Source organism: Hydra vulgaris, chromosome 09 (genome assembly GCF_038396675.1).
Source record: "Hydra vulgaris chromosome 09, alternate assembly HydraT2T_AEP".
NCBI lineage: Eukaryota > Metazoa > Cnidaria > Hydrozoa > Anthoathecata > Hydridae > Hydra > Hydra vulgaris.
The window spans coordinates 58,395,246-58,417,500 of NC_088928.1; the positions used below are offsets into that span (position 1 = coordinate 58,395,246).

General features: G+C 26.8%; 1 protein-coding gene across 4 annotated transcripts in view; it reads right to left on the minus strand.

Annotated features, from left to right (window-relative positions):
* LOC100199816 (serine/threonine-protein phosphatase 2A regulatory subunit B'' subunit gamma) overlaps positions 1-21,515 on the minus strand; it is a 30,518-nt gene extending 9,003 nt beyond the window's left edge. Inside the window, exons 1-14 of one of the 4 annotated variants that reach the window (XM_065806169.1) lie at positions 21,399-21,515; positions 21,129-21,259; positions 11,760-11,809; positions 9,162-9,216; positions 8,902-8,958; positions 6,196-6,251; positions 6,064-6,111; positions 5,866-5,906; positions 5,423-5,493; positions 5,221-5,265; positions 4,849-4,936; positions 1,041-1,096; positions 879-954; positions 345-405 (exon numbers count right to left, since the gene is read on the minus strand). In XM_065806169.1, the coding sequence (XP_065662241.1) occupies positions 345-405; positions 879-954; positions 1,041-1,096; positions 4,849-4,936; positions 5,221-5,265; positions 5,423-5,493; positions 5,866-5,906; positions 6,064-6,111; positions 6,196-6,251; positions 8,902-8,958; positions 9,162-9,216; positions 11,760-11,809; positions 21,129-21,259; positions 21,399-21,453 (890 nt within the window). In that variant the 5' untranslated portion in view covers positions 21,454-21,515. Of the gene's footprint in view, positions 1-344; positions 406-878; positions 955-1,040; positions 1,097-4,848; positions 4,937-5,220; positions 5,266-5,422; positions 5,494-5,865; positions 5,907-6,054; positions 6,112-6,195; positions 6,252-8,901; positions 8,959-9,157; positions 9,217-11,759; positions 11,810-21,128; positions 21,260-21,398 lie in introns of those variants that run through there. The other 3 variants (XM_065806168.1, XM_065806170.1, XM_065806171.1) reach the window with 3 other exon arrangements.
* Between the last annotated feature and the right edge of the window lie 740 nt (positions 21,516-22,255).

A 22,255-nucleotide genomic window follows, 5' to 3' on the forward strand; every position in this document is an offset into this window, starting at 1 on the left:
AGAGGAATAACAGATTTGCCCTTATTATTGAGAAGTCTTTAGAGCCTAATTTTTGAGATAAAATTTTGAGATTTTGTGACCTGAGAATAGTGAGCTTTAGCATTAGATAAAATCTTTTTACAATTGTTACTTGTAATAGTAAAGAGATGTCTATTTTCTGGAGAATTGTTTTGGTGAAATATATATATATATATATATATATATATATATATATATATATATATATATATATATATATATATTTATATATATATTTATATAGATATATATATAGAGATATATATAACCTTATACTATGTAATTATAACTACTTAATTTATACTTGTGTAAAAATAATAAATCACCGTTTAAGTTCTTCCTTGCTCAACATACCATTATGATCATTGTCAAGGTTTAAATACTGCCCTAAAATATTTTTATAATAATTTACATATCTATTTATTTAGTAACTAAAAAACTAAAAAAAAAACATCTTTATTTAATCCTTAATAAGCAATGTATAATCTTTATATAGAACATGATAAAACTTTGTTAGACATCAAAAGTGTTTTTATAAATAAAAATTAAAAATAATAATTTTTTTAAAATATCATATATGCTATTATTTATTTAAGTTATTAAATGAAATTCTACTTATTGATATTTTTCGACATTTTTTAAAAAATGCCGAAATATAACCTTTATAAAAATAAATAATCTTATAATAATTCAAACAAAAGTTATATCGCTTGCAAAACCATCATTAATTAAATATTGTTAATATTGTTTTTGATGTCTGTTAATGTTTAAGTAACAGACAACAAAAAGAGTAATGGCGTCATGTAATAAATGGTCATGTAATAGGTGGTTTGAGACACAACATAATAATTTAGACTAACCATATACCCGTAAAGCAGATGGAGCAGAAAACCAATTAGATTCCTGTTTGTCTTTAGACAAAACATCATCTCTAAGCTTAAAGAAAAAAAATCATACACAATACAATTAAATCATTTTAAAAAGTGTAACCAAAGGAATAGAACAAAAGTTTTTGAATTTACCTCAAGTAAGTCATCAAGAAAGCTGCACGATAAAACATCTTGGATCTTTATTTTACCTATAGTAAAAATATAAAGTTTAATTAATCATGGAAAAATATTGGAGAACTTTTAAAGTTTATACAAATTGATTATAAAAAATTAAAACACAAAAAACACAAAAAAGCACCAGAATTTAGAATGAAGTATTTTACCCGCCATTTTATAAATTATTTAAAAATCTTTTATAATTATTGATGAAATGTTTTACTTGTTATTTAAAAAAAAATTTATTTTATAATTCAAAATTTACATAATAAACTATTTATATCAATTAACATAATGTAGTTAATGTAATATAAATTTTATAATCTAATTAATATAAATGTAAATTTCATAAATTTAAAAATAAGTTAATTTATTAATTTGTAGTAACTAAGCAACAGTTTGTAATAGTACACAGTGGGACAGTTCTATACAAAAGGGGTACCAAAATTATTTACTCCATATTTGCACTAAGCTATTATTGTTTTCAAAAAATACATATAGGGCATTTCCAGAAAATCACCTGCAGAAACTTGCATATGTTTTGTTTATTATTTTCATCATAATAAAACTAGTACTTTTAAATTTATTATTATTTAATTCTAGTCTATATAAACATTTTGTAAACAAAGAATGGTATACTTTAGTAATATTATCAAAGAATAAATTTAGTTTGAAATGAAATTCTTCTGAAAATATAAGCTTTAGCAGTATGCTTTTTTTTCAATATTTAATATAATTAGTAAAGATTCCCAGAAAGTTACAGGATTACACTATGTCTCACAAAGTCACAGCAGTCGTTTAAATGCAGGTCATGTATAATCACAAACAGAAATCACGGAAAATATTTTTCTCTACTCATATTAAATATAACTTTAATGAGAAATAGCAATCATCAAATATATAATTAGCTAGAAGCTAAAATAGCTAGAGGCATTAAGAAAATCATTTTTAAAACTATTGCAACATTAAATACAACTAATATAAAATGATAAAAATATATATAATTAATCATTCAGGCAGCCTAAATGATGATAAAAATATATTTGTTATAATTTTTCTTTAAAATAATTATAATAGTATGCATATTGCTTCAAGTCCCAGCTTCTAATTGTAAAAACAAAGAAATATAAAAAATCATGCACAGAAATGGAAATGCCCTATATTAAAGTATTTATGTCTTAAACTTCATATAATTTTGACTGGTAGTTTCATTGAAGTTTTTGTAGGATTGACACCCATAGGGTTTTAAAATCAATAGAAAATACTTATAGTTAAAAAATAACTTAAAAGAGAGGTCATTTGTGATTCCCTGTTTCCCTTCTGAGTTTTTAAAAGCCAATTAAGCTATGTTTATGGAAAAATCACAAAAAAAAACTTTTTAATAGTTTCAAAGGCTTTTTATCATTTTTATCTGAAAAGCTTATTTACTACTTAAATTTTATTTTCATTTTTTTAATTCATCTTTATTCATTAAATTAATTAAATTCTTCATTTTTATTAAACTGATATTTCATTGTATTGTATTAAAATTTTAATTATCTCTATCCTCATCTGATGTGTTATCATCTGATATCACCTTATGTCATCTGATGTGTTATCATCATGTCTTCGCTACTTTTAACTTCTTCTAGCATTAAAAGTATTAACTTTTTATGGAAGAATATGTTTTATTTTATCTTAAATCTAAAGTGTAATTATAATTGGATCTGATGAGTTCATCGGATGTATATATGCATCTAATGCATTGTCTTTCTTCGAGGGCTTTGCAAGCATGTTACCAATATCTTTTAGTGATTTTGATGCAACATTCTTAAGCTACTTTACCCGAAGCTCTTACGGAAATAGGAAAATATAAAGTAATTTCTCCTCCTATGTGCTAATACCTAATGAACTGTTGTAGGAATTTTGAATATTGATCATTCCATGTTAAAACGGCAGAAAAATCCAAAAAATGGTACCCCATATTTTGTATTATGCTAATATTTATATTATAGGTTTTATGAAAAACTTGAACTTCTTATGATTATTTATTTAATGCATTAAAATTTTTAGTATAATGAGACATTTTCAAACCTGCATCTTTTTTTAGAGCAGCTCAGAGAAGTCAAGGTTTTTTGGCAGTTAATTAAGGACATATTGAGATTTAATCTTTTGCAAAATGAAGGAGATATTTAAATATTTGTTTTTTCCAGCTTCATTAAAGTTAGCTTTTAATGTTTTTGTAACAATTTTTTTATTAAATGGCTGATTTTCGAAAATTTATATGATTTGTTAAAATTATTTTTATTGTCATTGAAAAGTAAATTTGTTTAGTTTTTAAAGAATATATAATAAACAACTCTTTATTTAATTATATCACCTTAGAAATACATATATATAGAAATAATACATCATAAAAACACTAACGAACTAATAAAGAAACTAATGCAAAATAAAAAAGAAACTAATGAAAGAGTATGATCTTTAACTTTTTTCTTTACATTTTTAATTTTTTAATAACTCTCATAAAACTAGTGATTGTTTGCAGTTTTGTTGAAAATTTGTTTAAAAAAAAATTCAGTATTGAAGTCTACCTTTATAGATAGAATGTTCTTCATTTTCAGCAACCTCTGGGTGTCACAAATTGTTTTTCGTCTATAATAAAGATTAAAGAGTTTATCATCTATCTTCATGACAACCTCTAAAATGATTCTATTTCTATTGATAAAACCAAATATTGTAGTTTTGATGACATCACTACTTGAACACTCAATCAATCCTGAATGTAACTTTTTCTCTGAAGCAACTCTCTTGGGGCTTGCAGTGACTGGTGAACTTTAATGCAAACAAACGTTGTTTACTGTTTTGTTTTATTATCACAATAATGATACTCTTACATCAATAAATAACAGCACTCATACTAAGTCCTCTACTTAATGCCTTCTTGGAATATACTATGAATACTGACCTCTCATAGAAATCATATATTAACTCAATTGGATATATAGTTTCTATATATCAGATAGCAATATCAAATTACTTCATCTCGAAAAACAATTTAATATAATTACTGTAATAAAAAAATATATAAGGGATCATCCATAAATTACGCTAATGTACCCTAATAATGTGAATGACACTCTTGTACAAGATATTCACTCAATTTGGGAAAAATTTCCTGAAGACTCATGCCAAATAGAGATTTCTGTATTTTGCAACATCTAATCAAAGTGAAATTACTTACAACTATACAAAATGGAAACTGTTCAAGATATTTTGTAACATCTAACCAAAAAGGTATAATATAGCTGGAGGAAAAACGTAGTAAAAAAATGTATTTTTTTCAAGAAACTGTCTTTTTAGTAACATAGTATTCTATAATAAACAGTGCGATTCTCATAATTAAAAATTAGCCAATCGCATTTCACTTATAAGAGAAACTATCTGTTGTTTAAACTATTATTTCAAATTGCCATAAGCAATCAAACCATTGTAAAAAAAAAAAAAAAAGTTTAGAAAAAGTGGTAAGGGATTGTCCATAAATTATGCGATGCTAAACTTCAATTATAAGCAAAACAAAAAAGATCAGAAGTTTTCCCTTGCAGAGCTTTAAGTTATATGAAAAATCAAAATAGCGTATTAAGTTCAATGAAAATTGCTGCATAAAAAAGTTTAAGATATCCTACTTCTGCTTTTAAATAAATTTAGCATTGCGCAATTTATGGACAAACCCTAATGTAAAAAACTTTATTGGAAGTGATAAAATGTTTAAATTCTTGCTGTAAACCTCAATTTAGTAACTCACCAGTTCTCATAGGATCAAGAAAGAAAAAAAACTTTCGAACAGCAGTGCATACATAAAACGAATAAAAATTTTTCTCCAAACCATCTAACTAAAATAAACAATATAACAGTTTTCAATATTTTTTTTTTAAATTTTGAAAACTGTTTTTGATTAAATGCAATTATCTTAAATTAATTTATTTTTGTAAAAAATAAGCAAATAACTCATTAAAAGTTAACCAGTGTAAGCAGTAAGTTAACCAGTTTGTATGTCTCACTTTATGCAGTGTTGTAAAACAGTTTTTTTTTCCCTTCCCTATGTACAAAGTATGGAAAAAATTTCACAAATATTACCTAAGCAGTTATTATGAATAGCTTATAAGAAAGAATATACCTGAGGAAGAGTTGGAATCAACTCTAGAATGTAATTTTCTAAATCCTAAAGAAAAGCTTTTGTGCAAAACATATAAGTAAAAATTTTAAATATTACATAGATAAATGCTATATTGAGTTAATAATTCTAAAAATGTTTTTACTGTTACTCATTAAATCTTTCATAAAATAAATTTTTATTTTAACAAATAACAAAATCTTACTGATTCTCTTAAAAAACCTTGACCAGCAACATCATATAAACTTAAACCAATGCGAGTCTGATAAAGCCATACTATTATTTTTAAAATATAAAATTTTACTCTTTAAAAATATTAACTTTAAAATTAACTATTATTAATTTGCCATCATTTTTTAAATAAAAGTATTATAAATACTTGTAATTATTTTGTTTTTATTTAGTGAAATGACAATAATTATACTACAGTCAAGTTACTGCATAAAAGATTACCATTCAAGTTCTTAAAATTTTTCCTTTTAATAATAACAATAATAATAATAAAAATAACAACAATAATAATAATAAAAATAACAACAATAATAATAATAAAAATAACAACAATAATAATAATAAAGATATCAACACCAACAATATGAATAATATAATATGATATATTATTTAAAATGGAAGAAAATCTTAACCAACCTTTTCTCATTACATAATTGAAAAACTGCATGATTGATATTCTAAAATGTCATTTATTAATTATAATAAATCTAAAATGTCATTTTTTATCAAATATTTGTTTTCACGCTAAATCAAAAGAAAAAAATTTACAAAACTTTTGGCTTTGCATGCAAAAAAAGAATTACATAATTAAATTTTAAAACAAACCTTCCAAACCTATCTTTTTGAAATAATTTTGCGTATGTAATTGGTTTGAAGAACTGACTAAAGAAATATCAGCGAAGAAATATCAGATTTGAATAAAATTCTTGAATCTTAAAAATAATGAACATGTAAACACAACAAAACCTGCATTTAGAGACAGCTTCTTCTTTAACTTTTAAAAAACCTTCATAATCAATCATCTAAAAATTTGATTTTTTTTTTCTTAATTAAATTAATTTTTTTTCTTTTTAACCATAAAAAGGCCTTTATTTAAAGCTATTATGAAAAAACTTAATAAAAAGAAGTAAAAGCAGAAAAAGGAAAATAAATATATAAATTTTTCAGTATTAAAAAAACATCCAAGAAATCACTGGTTTCTATTAACATGCAATAATTCTTAGATTAAAATTTTAAAAACAATAATTTAATACAATTGTATTGAATATATTTTAAGTAGTAGAATTGATAATATAAATATATTATTAAATTTTATTTATGACAATACACAATAAATAAAAATTTTAATTATTTAATCATTGAGTTTTTTTTATAGAGTTAATTTAATGCAACATTTTAAAAACAAAGATAAAAACCAGGCAGTATTGAAAAAAAAATTTGCTTTAACATCTTTTTCTTTTGAAACCTTTCACTTTAATAACCCCCTAGCAATTAAAGTAGCATACTGTAAACAATAAAACTATTTTAAACGCTTTTTCAAAATTTAAATGATTTTATGAAATTTTAGTATATGCATTTTCCAAACAACATTCTAATTCTTTCTCATTTTAGTCGTTTTAGGTAGTCATGGACCAGCCGTACCATATTTATAAAAAATATATACAAATACAGAAAAAAATCAGACCATTATGTGCAAATTAAAAAATATGGAGCTGTTTCACACGCCTTGAATTTCATGAAATTCAAATTTCTCTAAAATCAGGCAGGTTTTTATTCTGAGTAATAAAATACTTAAAGAGATCAATAGAATGGCTGACTACATTTCTCTTTTCAGGGTACCCCGGTTTTTGACCTGCGACTTTTCTGATTCTGCAATTTTTAAAGCAAAATTTAATTCCATAAGTTTTGATATTTTAGTCTTATTTTTTAAGAATAATCTATGTCATAAAGTAACAAATTGTTTAAAAACAATGGCTTGCAAAATGGTTTAAATTTGATATGTAAAATACAAAGAAAATAACTCTAAACCAATTTTTTTTTCTAATGACAGACTTTTCTTAAAATCAGTAGAAATATAATAAAAGTGAAATCGATAGAAATAGCACTTTAATTTTATCTTGTCAAAATTAAATGTAATAAGTTTTTAGCAGTGCCATTTTAAATCTTATTTTATCTACATTGCATTATTTTTAATTTAAACCTTTAAGATCAACAAGACTATTGGCAGATGTATAAAAATTATTTTTTTACATATTTTCTTGAGATATTTGTATTAAGCTGAAAATTTATATGTATATAAATATTTATCATACATTTGCAGCATTTAAACGCTGAATTCTGAAGCAAATTTGCTTCAGAAACAAGAGATCTGTGGCAGTGATGGATCCAGTATTTTTTTGTGTTTGAGATAGCTAACATGAAGCAAAATCCAAACATTTGTATGTTTATACTTATGTCAAATAATTATGCTTTTTAAAAAGTTGCAATGATTGGAGGCTGGGAACAAAAAAGCCCTAAAATATTATTCCTGCCCCAAACATGGGCAGCAAGTTGATGAAATTTTTGCTACTCTTAACTAAATTTATATCGACAAATTTTAAGTATTGTTTTATATACATCTATAAATTTTAAGTATTGTTTTACAACCTCTAAGCATTTAAAAATAATGACTATATAAAATTTGTAAACCCTTCAAATTGAGGAGGTTTTAAACTTTATACGGTCATAATTTATGAACGCTGAGAGATAATACTATGAAATTAAAATTTATCTAAACTTTAAAAATTAATATAAACTTAATTAAGAATAGCAAAAAAATTATTTTACCAACTTGTTGCTCTCACATTTGGGGTAGGGGGAAATTTTAGGACTTTTTGTTCCCAGCCTCCAATCATCGCAATATCTTGCAAAGCCTCATTATTTGACATAAGTATAAACATACAAATGTTTGGAGTTTGCACCATGTTTGATGGCTGTCTCAAACACCAAAAAATGCTCAATCCTTCGCTGATCTGTGGTTTGATGCCTACTCTAGGCTTTTTTTTGACATGAAATAAGTGTAAACTTCCAAGTTAAATGCTCTTCTGCGGTGCTCTGTGATGCGACCTAGGGTGACTCTTAAAACAACATTTTTGAAAAAAACCTGTTCCTACCCCTTTACTTTGTTCTATATAATACTAAAACACTAGGTTTAGAATTTTTTTGAACAAAAAATTATTTTAGGGGTAGCTCAAGACCCTTAAAAATTTGACTGATTCCTAATATTTTGAAAATAAAAGTTCTTCTAAAGTATGTCAACCTGGTACTCAAAAGAGGCAGACATAAATGCATAAAAACTTTTGTTTTTAAGCTGAAAATAAAAAAAGTCATTATTTTCAAGTTTTAAACGAATAATTTTTACATAAGTTTTTTACGTAAATTGATTACTATTAAGAAAATATCAAATTAACTGGATTTGACATCAGAATCTATTCGTGCCAATGCTTGGAAAATACTCTAAATTTAGTCCAAAATCATAAAAAGAGTAACTTAGAACCATTGGCACAAATACTTCTGTCAAGAAAATAAAAAATAATAAATTTCTAAATAATAAAGGTCTATTAATATTAAATAATAAAGGTCAATTATAACATTATGTTTGTTGCCATTAACAATGATTAAAATTTAACATACTTGTTCATCACCATTAGGAGGAGGAACACTATGTTTTTCTAGAAGATTCCAAAGCTCCTAAAGTAGAAACAGCAAAAAGTATATCATGAATAGCAACAGCATATACAATCTAATGCTTTGGATTTTTTGAGTAGCAACCCCGTAAACAACTTAATGTTTTCTTTTTTGATATCTTGCAATTTTTAGATATTTAAAAATAAAATAAAAATAAATCCTTAACTATGCCGTTTTGTTATTTTAATATTTAAAAACTTACATACATGAAGTTCATCATTATCAAGAAGTTCTTTGCTTTTTCTTTGAAGAAAAACTGCTCTAAAAAAAAAACTGCTCTAAAAATCTTAACACTTAAACTTGTTAAAGGCTTTGAAAATTATTTACTCAATTTTTTATTTTAAATATCTACACATTTTGAAAGGAACCAAGTTGATCAAAGTCCTGGGCTGTTTAACAGTTAGCAATAGTCATTAGTAGTCTTATGTATACCTTATCAGAGGCTATTCTAGATCATTTTTGACAGCGCCAACTGTATTTGGGCATCGATTTGGGTGCCACCCAAATTAATATTTGAGGACTTTTTTTTTTGTAACGTTTTTCATGACAAATGTTACTTTTTTTGCAAAAAATGTCAATATTCGGCAATATTTCCGCTAAATTTCTCGGGGACGGGGGGAAGAGGGGTACCACTGCCCATATTTTTTTCCTTAAATAGCCCCTGTTGAAGTATTTTTATATTAACAAATTGAAACATAGTGAATACTACTTTATGAATAGATGAAGAGCTCTATCAGTTTTTCACAGATTGTGTGTTTGGAATTCTGTGGATTGTGAACTGTCAAAGTTGCTAATTGAAGATTTTCTTAACAGAAGTTGCTGACTGAAGTAATGAATTCCTTAAACTAAAACAGCTGTATGTTTATTACAACTTTACTTTTTAAACATTCAGAGACACAGTTGAAAAAAAAAGCCTATTTAAATATAATCAAGTATTTAAATATAATCAAGTATTTACATATTTATTTAGAAATCTTTTAGGTTAACAATTAACTAAAAACTTGTCTGAAATCTTTTTACTTTGATATTATGTTAATTTATTTAACATTATTAATAGAATTTATTTGAAGCAGTTTTGTAGGCATACAAAAGTATGATAGTATGGGAAAGTTGTGCTCTGGCACCGCTTCTCATTGTACTGTTTCTTTTGCAGCAGATACACAACATCATACTTTCTAATAGAATGTAAACAAGTTCTACATAGTGTTTTGATTTTAGTTTAGTGCAAAGAAATATTTTATAAGTTGTTACTGGTTTAGAATTAGCAATACACAAGTATATTAGTTTTTGCAGTATCTGCCTTTCCTTGTATTATTGATTGCAAATGCATCTTTTGATTGAACAAACCACTAATAAAATTCTTTACTATTTAAATCTGTTTCATTCAATGATCAGGAAATTTTTAAAGATAAAAACAAAATACTATATTGTTAATAGAAAAAAGTTGATGTATGCTTTTCATTTTATTTCGATGTAATAACAAGAAAATAAGTGATTTGAATATTGCTTACTGTTAAGCCATCATGCAATTGTTTATACTTTTCATGAGATTTTTTTATTTTATTGTAGCTTGAATGCATACTGAATTGAACCATATTTGACAATCACTTTACAAAACTGTTAAGAGCTGATTAAACAATAAATTTATAAATAGAAATGTCAGAGACATTTCTAAATCTTGAATAAATGCAAGAATAAAATCTTGAATAAATACAAGAATAATAAAAAGTAATATTAGCAGCTTTGTATTAGAAAAATCAAAAATTTTACTTTATGGAATACACAAGATAAATAACCCACTTTAATCAGGCTATTTAAAAATTTGCATGATTTGACATGGGAGTTGCTGATTTATATAGGGCTTATTTAGGGTTTATATACAGTTTATAAAGAGTTTATATAGAGTTTATATAGGGTTTATTTAGGCTTTATATAGGGCTTATATAAGGTTTATATAGGGTTTATTTAGGGTTTACTTGCTGGAATTGTAAGAATTAAAATTGTAGGAATTGTAATCAGACTCTCACAAAGTTATCAAAAGCATCAAAGTTAGCTAAAGTGAAGCCAAAGTACAAATTCAGGAAACCTAAAATGGTCATTACTCAACAAGGTGTACTCTAAAACAATAAGCTTTTGTTGTAAATATTAACTATGATAGGGTACACAGTGTTATGTTTTATGAAAAAACTATGACAGGGTACACAGTTTTATGTTTTATTTGTTATCTGCTATCTGTTCTTGATTGCATAAGGTTAAACAATCTCTTCATTAAAAAAAAAGGCAAAAAAGGGTCACCATATGCAAATAAGCTCCATTTAAGTGGTCATAACACATCTGGATCAAGGAAACCATAGCAGAGTTTGATTCTCAAAGTCTCAAAGAAGGCATAATTCTTTATGAAAAGCACAATGCAGAGGAGGCTGAAGCAACACATTTAAAGTTCAACACACTCAAAACAAGTGCATATTTTTTTACACTTTATTTTAAAATCTTAAAAGAATTTCTATTCTATTCAGATCTAATAATTTAAACTTTAGAGCAAATTTTTGACAAAAAAATTCTTACATGACATAAGTATGAACATACAAATGTTAGAGTTTTAGAACCTACTCAGAAGTTACTTAAATCAAACACCATAAAATTCTGGATCCACACCTAATAAGTATATAAATTTTAGAAGTATCATACTTAACATATATATAGTTATTGGTAGCAGTTTTTCAAAATGAATATATGCACGTTAAGATACATTATTCTTTAAAGATGATGTTTACTAACTAACTTTTGAAATATATTGTACAAACCGTGACTCTTCTCTCAACTTTTGTTGCAAAACATCATCATCTGTTGGTAACTGTAAATAAAAAAAAAAAAATAATGTTTATAAATTCTAATGAGAAACTTGAAAATTATAGAACCTTCATAAAAAGAATATGCACACGAAACATATGCGCATACAAATACTTGTAGAATATGTATGTAAAGCATAGAGCATTTATGCAAGGCATCGAGTGTATGTGTAAAGTAGAGAATATGTGTACATGTATAGATATGTAAGCAAAGAATGTGCATAGAAAGCAAAGTAAATAAAAAGTGTGATACTAAATATGCAACAAGCAATATGTATGCAACATACAATAGTAGCCAGAAAAAGATTGATCAAAACTAAATCAGCCTTAACTCCAAACTCTGATCAGAGTCAAGTTCCAAATAATCTTTACACACACAAAAAATATAATTTTCTTTAAAGCTTTATTACATTTGACTTCACCTTAATTCACCCATATATCATCAACTTAAGTTAATATTAGTGAAAGTAAGCCTTTTACTTCACTAATATTAACTTGTGACCACTTTTCTGGGCCCTGGTTAAATAGTCAAATTAACAGGAGAAATGTCAACCTAATGCAAAATCAAAAAAAATCCCAATAAAAAATCTAAAAAAAATAAACAAAACATTTTATTATGTTATTTATGTACTGATTTAATTTCCTGAATTTTCTTCAAGATATTGCATTTGAAAGATAAAAGAAGTTAGTAAACTTTTATTATTTAAGGGATATGATTAGATCAAGAGGCAGAGCATAGGAGAAAAGTATTTGCAGATGTATATATATATATATATATATATATATATATATATATTTATATATATATATATATATATATATATATATATATATATATATATATATATATATACAGGGCTTGTGATAAAGCGAGCGCGATCGCGCTCCGCTCGTAAAACGCGCCCGTAAACGGTATTTTCAAACGTTCTAGGCGCAATAAACAACGCTCGTTCAGCTTATAACGAGCGTATAAAATAACGCTCGTCCAATAGTTCGGGATTATTTTTTTATTTTCATAAAATATTTAAAAAAGATTTTTTATTAAAGATATACTATTATCAAAGCACTAATATAAAATATAAAAAGCACTACGTCGTTCTCTTTTGCACTAACGTAATGAATGAGCAGTTTGAAGTCGTTAATAGTCACTAATTTCTATTATGGAATGTGCACGTGGAAACACAATGTGAATACAAAAATGCGCAAATAAAATAAGAATAGAAAATTAGAAAACCACTATAAGAAAATTAAAACTTTATTTTTAATCTATTTAGAGTATTTTTAATCTTGTGAAAATATCAAGTAAGATTTATTTGATTTATTGTTTGTAATATTCCACACATCGTTTATAATAAAAATAAATATTAATAATAGAGTAATTTTTAAAATTAGTTTTTGTTTATAGTATAGGTTTTTTTATTAACTATTATTTATTTTAACTCAAATTTAAAACGATTCTGTTGTTTAGAATGTTCGCAATCGCATTCGAAAAGGAAACAAAGTAATAACGTCAACATTTATTAACCCTTCAAGCGGCAACTTTTTTTTTTAGCCGTACATCCAAATGCGCGGGTTATTTTGAATAAAACTCAACTTTTTACTAATTCAAATTTAATATGAAAATAATGTATAAAAATATCATTTAAAACACAGTATTAGTGAGAAAACATGTTATTAATACTAAAAAATATATATTTTAACACTAGTAGTATTTTTTTGAATGATAGAGTTAGAAACATGGTGCAGCACACAACCCTACATCACAAGGGGTGCACTCATAACGAGAATCTTTTCTTTTCCCCTTTTTTCTGCATACAACACACCTCCGTTGAGGTGCAGTTTTACATTCTGTTTCCGGAACATATGATGGAAAATGACGATGCACTAATCGCATTGGATTTCCATGAAGACTTAGTCTCCCACCCTGTCCGGATGTTACTATGTCATAACCATAAAAAGAAACTAAAGCACTAACAAGCTGCATTCTGAATTCTAAAGCCTTTAGTTTACCTCCTAACATTTTGTGAATGACTTGTGCATTAAATATGGAAAGATTAATCAGATGAAAATAAAACTTCTTATACCACTTTTTCACCCTTTTTCGCTCACAAGCATAGGAGGTGGTCATTTGATCACTAAGATCAACACCACCCATGTTGCTGTTGTAAATGTGGATAACAGTTGGTACTTCTTTCCTTGCACCTTTACGTAAGACAATTTCTAAAGTATCAGGTATGCAGGTGGTTACCATGTAAACATCACGTTTATCCTTCCAATGCATTGCCATGAATTGATATCCTTGCTCGTATGCAACACACCTTTCATTTGATTTCAATTTTGCATTAATAACATCTTTTGGTAGATACTTTCTGTAGCTTCGTAATGTTCCCACAACATCAGTCTTTCTTTGAACAAGAAAATCACAAATTTCCAATGAGGTATACCAATTGTCAAGGTATATACACCGTCCAACATCTAACAGTTCTTCAGATAATGACATTACTACATCGGTGGCCTGATATTTGTATTGTTGAGAAATTTCTGTGCCAGCACCAAGGTATATAATTTGATTCCAGACATATCCTGTTTTCCCACATGCCAATGCAAACGTCTTAATACCGAAGCGTGCACTTTTTGATCGTATCGATTGTTTAAACGACAGCCTTCCCTTCCACAAAAGTAATGATTCATCTATGGATATATCACGTCCTGGTTGTAACATAATTTTCCAGCGGTTAACAATGTACTCCTGAATGTATTTAATTTTTATATCCTTTGTATAACTTTTGTCCACAAAACTAGAAATATCTACAAAATGAAGAAATCTCTCTAGCAATAATAATTTGTTTTGCGATAGTATACTTTTAAAGCCTGGTGTTTCAAACAGTTTGCTTTTTGTATAGTACATTCGCAATTTGGGCTTTCGAATAATACCACAGTAGATTATCACTGCAAAATGAAGGCGTATGTCACGAGATGTAAATATAGCTCCACTATTGATAAATTTAAATATACGAGAGCTTCTTTGAAATACTTTACCTCCTGTCATTTGGTTAAAGTATATGTTAGTTTGTTCAGCAATGTACTCACAAAGTTCGTTTGTAATAATATATTCAAATAATTCAAGAGGGTCAGAGTTTTTTATATCTCCATTGACTTTTTCTTCAGAAATAAAATTAAATCGTCTCATTCCTTCTTTAGGAGGTTCCTTTTGCCAATTTAAATTCTCATAGCAACTAACTTTCTTCTTCTTTAGAGCTGGAACTACTTTTATATTCTTGATATTTTGCTCAATTGATGGAATATTCTTAAAATTATCGTCACTGTAATCACTCAGATATAATTCTTCATCTGTTTCTGATTCGATTAAAAATTCTATTTCACTGTCAGATAAAGATTCTGTCAACGAAGAAAGATCTGAGTCTTCTTCCAAGACAAAATTTACAGCGTCTTGAACAGATATTGATCGTCGTTTATCTACCATATTTTTTTTTATTTCTAAACGAAATTTATGTTTATTAGTTCCGTAGAACATTCGAGAATAGTAAAATCGTGGTTTGAAGGGTGTATGACTAATTTTAAGGTGTTACAAACTCTATAAGTAACACCTTATACCAGTGCGTATTATTACGGCGGTGCTCCTTAACTCCTAAAATGGTCCTCCGTATTATTACGGCGTTTTGTCTTAAAGGGTTAAATGGAAAGTTATTATTCTAATTTATTATTATTTCAAATTATTCTTGTGTTATTTTTTTAAGGTTAAAAAAACGTAATTTAAAAAAGAAATTTTAGAAAAAAATTAAATAATTAATTTGAATAAAAAATATCAAGAAATATAAAAACCATTAATTGTTAATTAAGTTTACCGCGTAACATTTTAAAATACATATATCAAAACAACGAATCAAAACACTAAATTATACTTCAATACTAAATCAATAAGAAGTTGCGTTTTTGTTTGATATTATTTTTTTATTAATATAAATAGTTAAAAATAAAATCGCGATCTGACAATATACAAGAAGTTTGGAAGTATAAAAATCTACTTCGTTGAAGTAGTTTCATGAGTGTGATACTAATTCAAACATTTTTTGACGAAAGAATTATATAACAAATAAAAAAAGATATAAAAAAATAAAAAGCTTTTTATGAGCATCGCCTTCAGCAATTTTCATGATCGCGCTCGCCGACGTTATTTCGAGCGCACATAATCACGCTCGATGAAAACATTTTCTAATTTTACGAGCGCGATTTAACACGCTTGACGATTTTCTTCATCACAAGCCCTGTACATATATATATATATATATATATATATATATATATATATATATATATATATATATATATATATATATATATATATATATATATATATATATATATATATATATATATATATATAATTTAACACGCTTGACGATTTTCTTCATCACAAGCCCTGTATATATATATATATATATATATATATATATATATATATATATATATATATATATATATATATATATATATATGTATATATATATAATAGGGCAGGTAGATTTTCCTGCCCTATTATATATATATATATATATATATATATATATATATATATATATATATATATATATATATATATATATATATATATATATATATATATGTATATATATATATATATATATATATATATATATATATATATATATATATATATATATATATATATATATATATAATAGGGCAGGTAGATTTTCAACTTTTTTTTTGGAAAATAGATCTTGGACAAGTTGAGATGAGTGCAATTTAATACCATTAAAAGTATTATGAATATTTTAGCTTTCCATTTTGCACCAATTTTTGAGGAAACTGCCCCAAAAATCTGATAGGGCCCTATATAAAAGGAAAAAAAATTTATTCAAAATATAGTCAACTTGGGTCTTAAAAGATTTTTATAACGTATTTTAAAAAAATGTCTAGAAAAATTTCTATTTTCCATATTTTCTATTAAAAATCTTAAATAGGTGTTTTTTTTTAATATTGCAAAGCCTAAAATATTGTGTTTTTTTTTTTTTAAATAAATATAACGCAATTGAATTCAGCATTTAATGGCAACTTTTTTGAAATCAGGCTGATACGTTTTGAAATATTTTTTCCTATTTATTTAGATTTTTGATTTAACAAGAGTTATTCACGCAACCGCATGTTTTTTAACTGAGATGATGTTAGGGGAAAATAAAATTAAATCGTTACATGTCATTTTAGATTTAAAAACTTATTTATTTTAATAAAACTTATCACAAAAATATTAAAAATTATTTAATTATATATATATATATATATATATATATATATATATATATTTATATATATATATATATATATATATATATATAAAAGTAAAATAAACACATTTTTTCTTTTAAATAATACGCTAAAATCAATAAACTTTAAAAATGTTTTCTCTCAAAGCATTGTTTTTAACAATGTTATTATTCAAAACTTATTTAAAAACACTGTTTTTATGCATTAAAATGCATGAAAAATTAGCTTTCCTCAATAAACTAAGCAACTATACAAAATTTCCTTCAGAGTGATATTTTAACTTGCAATAATACACCTGCCTCTACTAGTCCAATAACTCAGTTTTAAATGTGTCCAAATATGTTCAACACTGTCAAAAAGAGGCTATTCTAGACTCTTTTTGACAGTGTTGAACGTATTTGGTCACTGCCCAAATTCAGAAATTGAGGACTTTTTTTTTTGTCCACCAACAAACATTGTTTTTTTGGAAAAAAATGCCTACATATGGCAATTTTTCTGCCAAATTTCCTTACGAAAGGCACCAACACGGGGGGTTCCGCCACCCAAACTATTTTCCTAGAATAGCTCCTGTATGTATATATATATATATATATATATATATATATATATATATATATATATATATATATATATATATATATATATATATATATATATATATATATACATATTGTCTATATGACAACTTTGTGGACAAACAAAGGCAAAAGATTGAAAATAAAATACTATTGCTAAAAAATTGTGACAATAAATGAAATAACTTTGAAAAGTACCCATTATAGTATTTATAGAAAAAAGAAAGAGAAGCAACATTACGGCGATGTGTCAAAGGTTGCAGATTCGCTGCCCGCGCCGGTTCAACTATGCTCTTGCAGCGAATCTGCAACCATTGTCACATCGCCGTGAAAGGTCCAAAAATACATTGTTTTTACACCTTGCCTAAAAGAGAAAGGGCATCATTGGAAAATCTGCCCAGGATATGACAACGGTATTTCATACAAGGGCAGATTTGAGATTTATAGAGATAAAAATTAGAATCCAGAGTAATAAAGTGGCGAGTACAATAAAAAGATGCAACCTTAGCAGATGCAAATAACAAAATATGCAGATAACAAAATATGCAGATAACAAAATCTGAACCATGCAAGACAGGTGGAATAACAAATTTACCCTTAATATAGATATTGTTAAATATTCTCCAGAGGTCACAAGAGCCTAAATTTTTAGATGAAATACAGGATTTTGTGACCTGAGAATGGTGGTCTGTTTTATGGAGAATTGTTTAAGTAATAGATATGGAAGTAATGGTTATGATAGGAAACTACAGCAGCAAAAAGAGGAAAACCATGGAGAAGAGTCAGGCTTGATTTGGAATAATCGAGATGGAATAAAAGATTCTATGCCAGCCTGAATCCAAGAAGTTACATAAGAACCACATTTGTCAGCAGGAAGAAAAAAGATATCTACCCAAGGTCTGACACAAAGAAAATCATGGAAAGAATCCCAGTCAGCTTTAAGGTAGTTGTAAGAGGTACAATAATAGGGGCTTTCTGATGATGAAGAAGAATGAGGTAACAGTTTTAGAGAGATCCAACTTTGATCAGAAGCACCTAAGGGTGAATGTGAAGAAACTGAGCACTGACTAGGATCAGAAACAAGACATAAGTCCGATAGAAAAGATAAATGAACCAGATTGTCTGGAAAACAATGTGGAAAGTTGACTATTTGTATTAGAGATTGAGAAAGGAAGGGAAAAGTTGTGGGCCTTAACACTTGGAGAGTCACTGACACTAGAATCAAGCCATTCAGTGTAATGAGCATGAACAACAAGATGCTGGCTGAAGATATAAGGGCTTGGTCAATTTGATCAAAAATAACATCAAAAAGAGTGCAATCTTGAGATGAAGAAGAGGTGCTAAACAAAAGCACATAAAAGAATAGTCTGTGGATTCAAATCTAGTTTCTCAACAAATGGGTGAATTCTAGCAAATGCAAATGCCCAGGTCAAGCATGTGACTATTGGAGCCTTTACAAATTAAAGGAAGATAACCATCAACACTAAGATCACAAGATGAGACAGCTAAACTCAAATTAGATTGGCAAAGAGCAAGTAGGACTGGTGAACTTTGCAAGAGATAAGACTCAGCAGTAGAAAAGTTACTTCGAAGGCCACGAATAGTAAGAGTATTTAATAAATCTGATGGTAAGTTTAAAAAGATAACATTTTTTTTTTCCTTCTTTTTTGTTATTGCTATAAGGGAAAGTTTACTTTCTTTTATTTTCTTTTTAATATTAAATAATTAAATTTAATATTACATTTTTAAAAATGATTGATATTAACAATATTCTAACTTTTCTTGACATTAACATAAGGGTTATCCTGCTACTGATTTTCTTCGTGATGGGTAGATTTCTTTAATTTTCCTGCTGATAAATGTGATTCTTGCATAACTTCTTGGATTCAGGCTGGCATAGAATCTTTTATTCCCTCTCAATCATTCCAAGTCAAGCCTCACTCTTCTCCTTAGTTAACCTTACACTGGGCTGCTGAAATTGCTAATTGAAACCATTACTTCCATATCTATCAGCAAAACAATTCTCCAGAAAACAGACGTCTTACTATTGCTAGAAGCCATTGTAGAAAGATTATATTTACAATTGCTAGAAGCCATTATTTACATTTACTATTGCTAGAAGCCATTGTAAAAAGATTTTGTCTAACACCAAAGCCCACCAAAGGATCTCACTTCTGCTATAACATGGGGCCCACAGTGGCTGGTGAGCGTTAATTCAGATAAAACCTAATTTTTATCAGCTAATAGCTACTGCAATAATTTAGACCTTCCTATATTTACGAACGGTAACGTACTCGATGAGTCATCTTTCCTTAATTTTCTAGGATTAACTCTTACTTCCAATCTTTCTTGAAAACCATAAATCAAATCCATTGCAAAATTAGCATATGCTAAGGCTGCATCTCTTTATCATACTCGACATTTTCCTACTCCAGATTCTATTCTTTATGTCTATAATTCTCAAATCTGTCTTTGTATGGAATACTGCTGCCATATCTGGGGCAGATCTTCCAATGATGCCCTTTCTCTTTTAGACAAGGTGCAAAAACACATTGTAAATATAGTTAGACCTTGCAGCCAACCATTATCACATCGTCATAATGTTGTTTCTATTTCTCTTTTCTACAAATACTATATTGGGCACTGCTCCAAAGAGCTAGTGTCTCTTGTGCTATCAACTAAAATTCATTCTTGTATTACTGGTCATTCAATTAAGTCTCATCCTTTTTCTGTGACTATTCCTAAATGGTCCAAAAACTCTCATGTGTCTAGTTTTTTCCCTCAAACATCAGTTATTTGGAATTTGCTTCCTTCATCTTGCTTTCCTGATTCATATAATTTGCAATCTTTTAAATTGCCTGTCAATTATTGCATTGGTCTAAAAACTTTATCCTTTCTCTGCCAGTAACTTCCAACTCTAATAGTGGTTGCTTGCAGCCTTATTGGAAGCAAAGATGTTGAAAAAAATATATATATATATATATATATATATATATATATAATATAATTTGCAGATAGTATTCAATACACTATTTCCGTCCATGTAATTGCCTCATAATTTACACCAAAAGTATGAACAGGGACACCATCCATTTGCAAAATGGCACTGTTAGTACCATCATACAAGTTTTAGAGCTGTACCCTCATTATAAGATAATAGAGTGAGTTGACTAGACATAAAAAGGGACAAAAGCATAACTCATTTTACCACATAATTCTTACACAAATAATTCATTTAAAGATCTCCAAAAACTAGATTTTTCTAATCACATAAAAATTGAAAACTGCCTTTTCTTAAAAAGTTGCATTAATGATAAGACGCTCTATATTATTTAACACCTACATATGATGTTTACTGATAAATATATTGTTATTGTTGTTGTTATATATACACTATAACATTATAACAGTAAAAATTTTTATTCATTACAAGTTTTGGCACCTTAAAATAAAATCTTGGTATTCCTGAGCTATTTGAGCTATTATTCGAACTCAGTTTTGCTTTATATTCTTCGTAATACTTTAACATTAGTTGGTGTTCATCGTTTTTATCATGATCAAATGCTTTTCCTCCTAAAACAATAAAAAAAAATTTTCAATTAATAATTATAGAAATTAAGTAAAAATGTTAATAAACAACTTATTATCTAAACAAACCAAAACATAAAAAAATGGTGTTCAAAGTTAAATTTACTTTAAACTAAAAATTAACCTTTTTCTTGCTGATATCTAAGATTTCGTTCCTTTAAAATACTTTTCCAATCCATTTAACATAATCAATTTTTATTTTCTTTAATTAATAAAAATATTATTGTACATTTTTGGAAATTAAACTATTTATAATAAGGAATATATAAAATTTTAATACTAAAAAATGTCATAAACGCTCTGTGATTTTATTTATATGTTTTTAAATTTTAATTTAGACTAGGGCAGCTACAACAGGTCCATAGAATGTCATAAGAGGCTGTCCATTAATTATGCCAACAATTTTTTAGCGATTTTTACATCCTTCCTCCCCCTTGTCAACAACTTGTCAAACTTCTAAAGTTACTTATCTATAAAATTACGTTAATATTTAATAACCATATTAGTTAGAAACCAGTAAAACAAAACAGCTCTTAAAATTATTACCCTTAAATACTAAAAACTAGAGGGTGTGTTTTCCACAGTTAGTTGTTTCAGTGTTTTTGAAATTTTAACCTCCAACAAAGTATTCAAAAATGCTCTTTGCTCTTTTAAGTTCCATAACTGGAGCGATTTTTTTAATTTTACTGTTACAATATCCAGGGGCAGATGCAGTATTTTTTGATGTTTGATTTTGAGAAACATGTCTGAAAACAATTATTCAGACTTGTTTAAAAATCAAGTCTTTTTATAATCTCCATCAATAAAAACTTTTTATTTTTTTATTTTAGTGTAATTTGTGTATTAGCCAATAAGAAATTAATTTACAATCGGAATTTTTAAAAACAAATACTTACATGACTGGGACTAGAAGAAGACAAACTTCTTATTTTTTGGGGCTTGGTGATAAGACAAAAGTCTTATCACCAAGCCCCAAAAAAT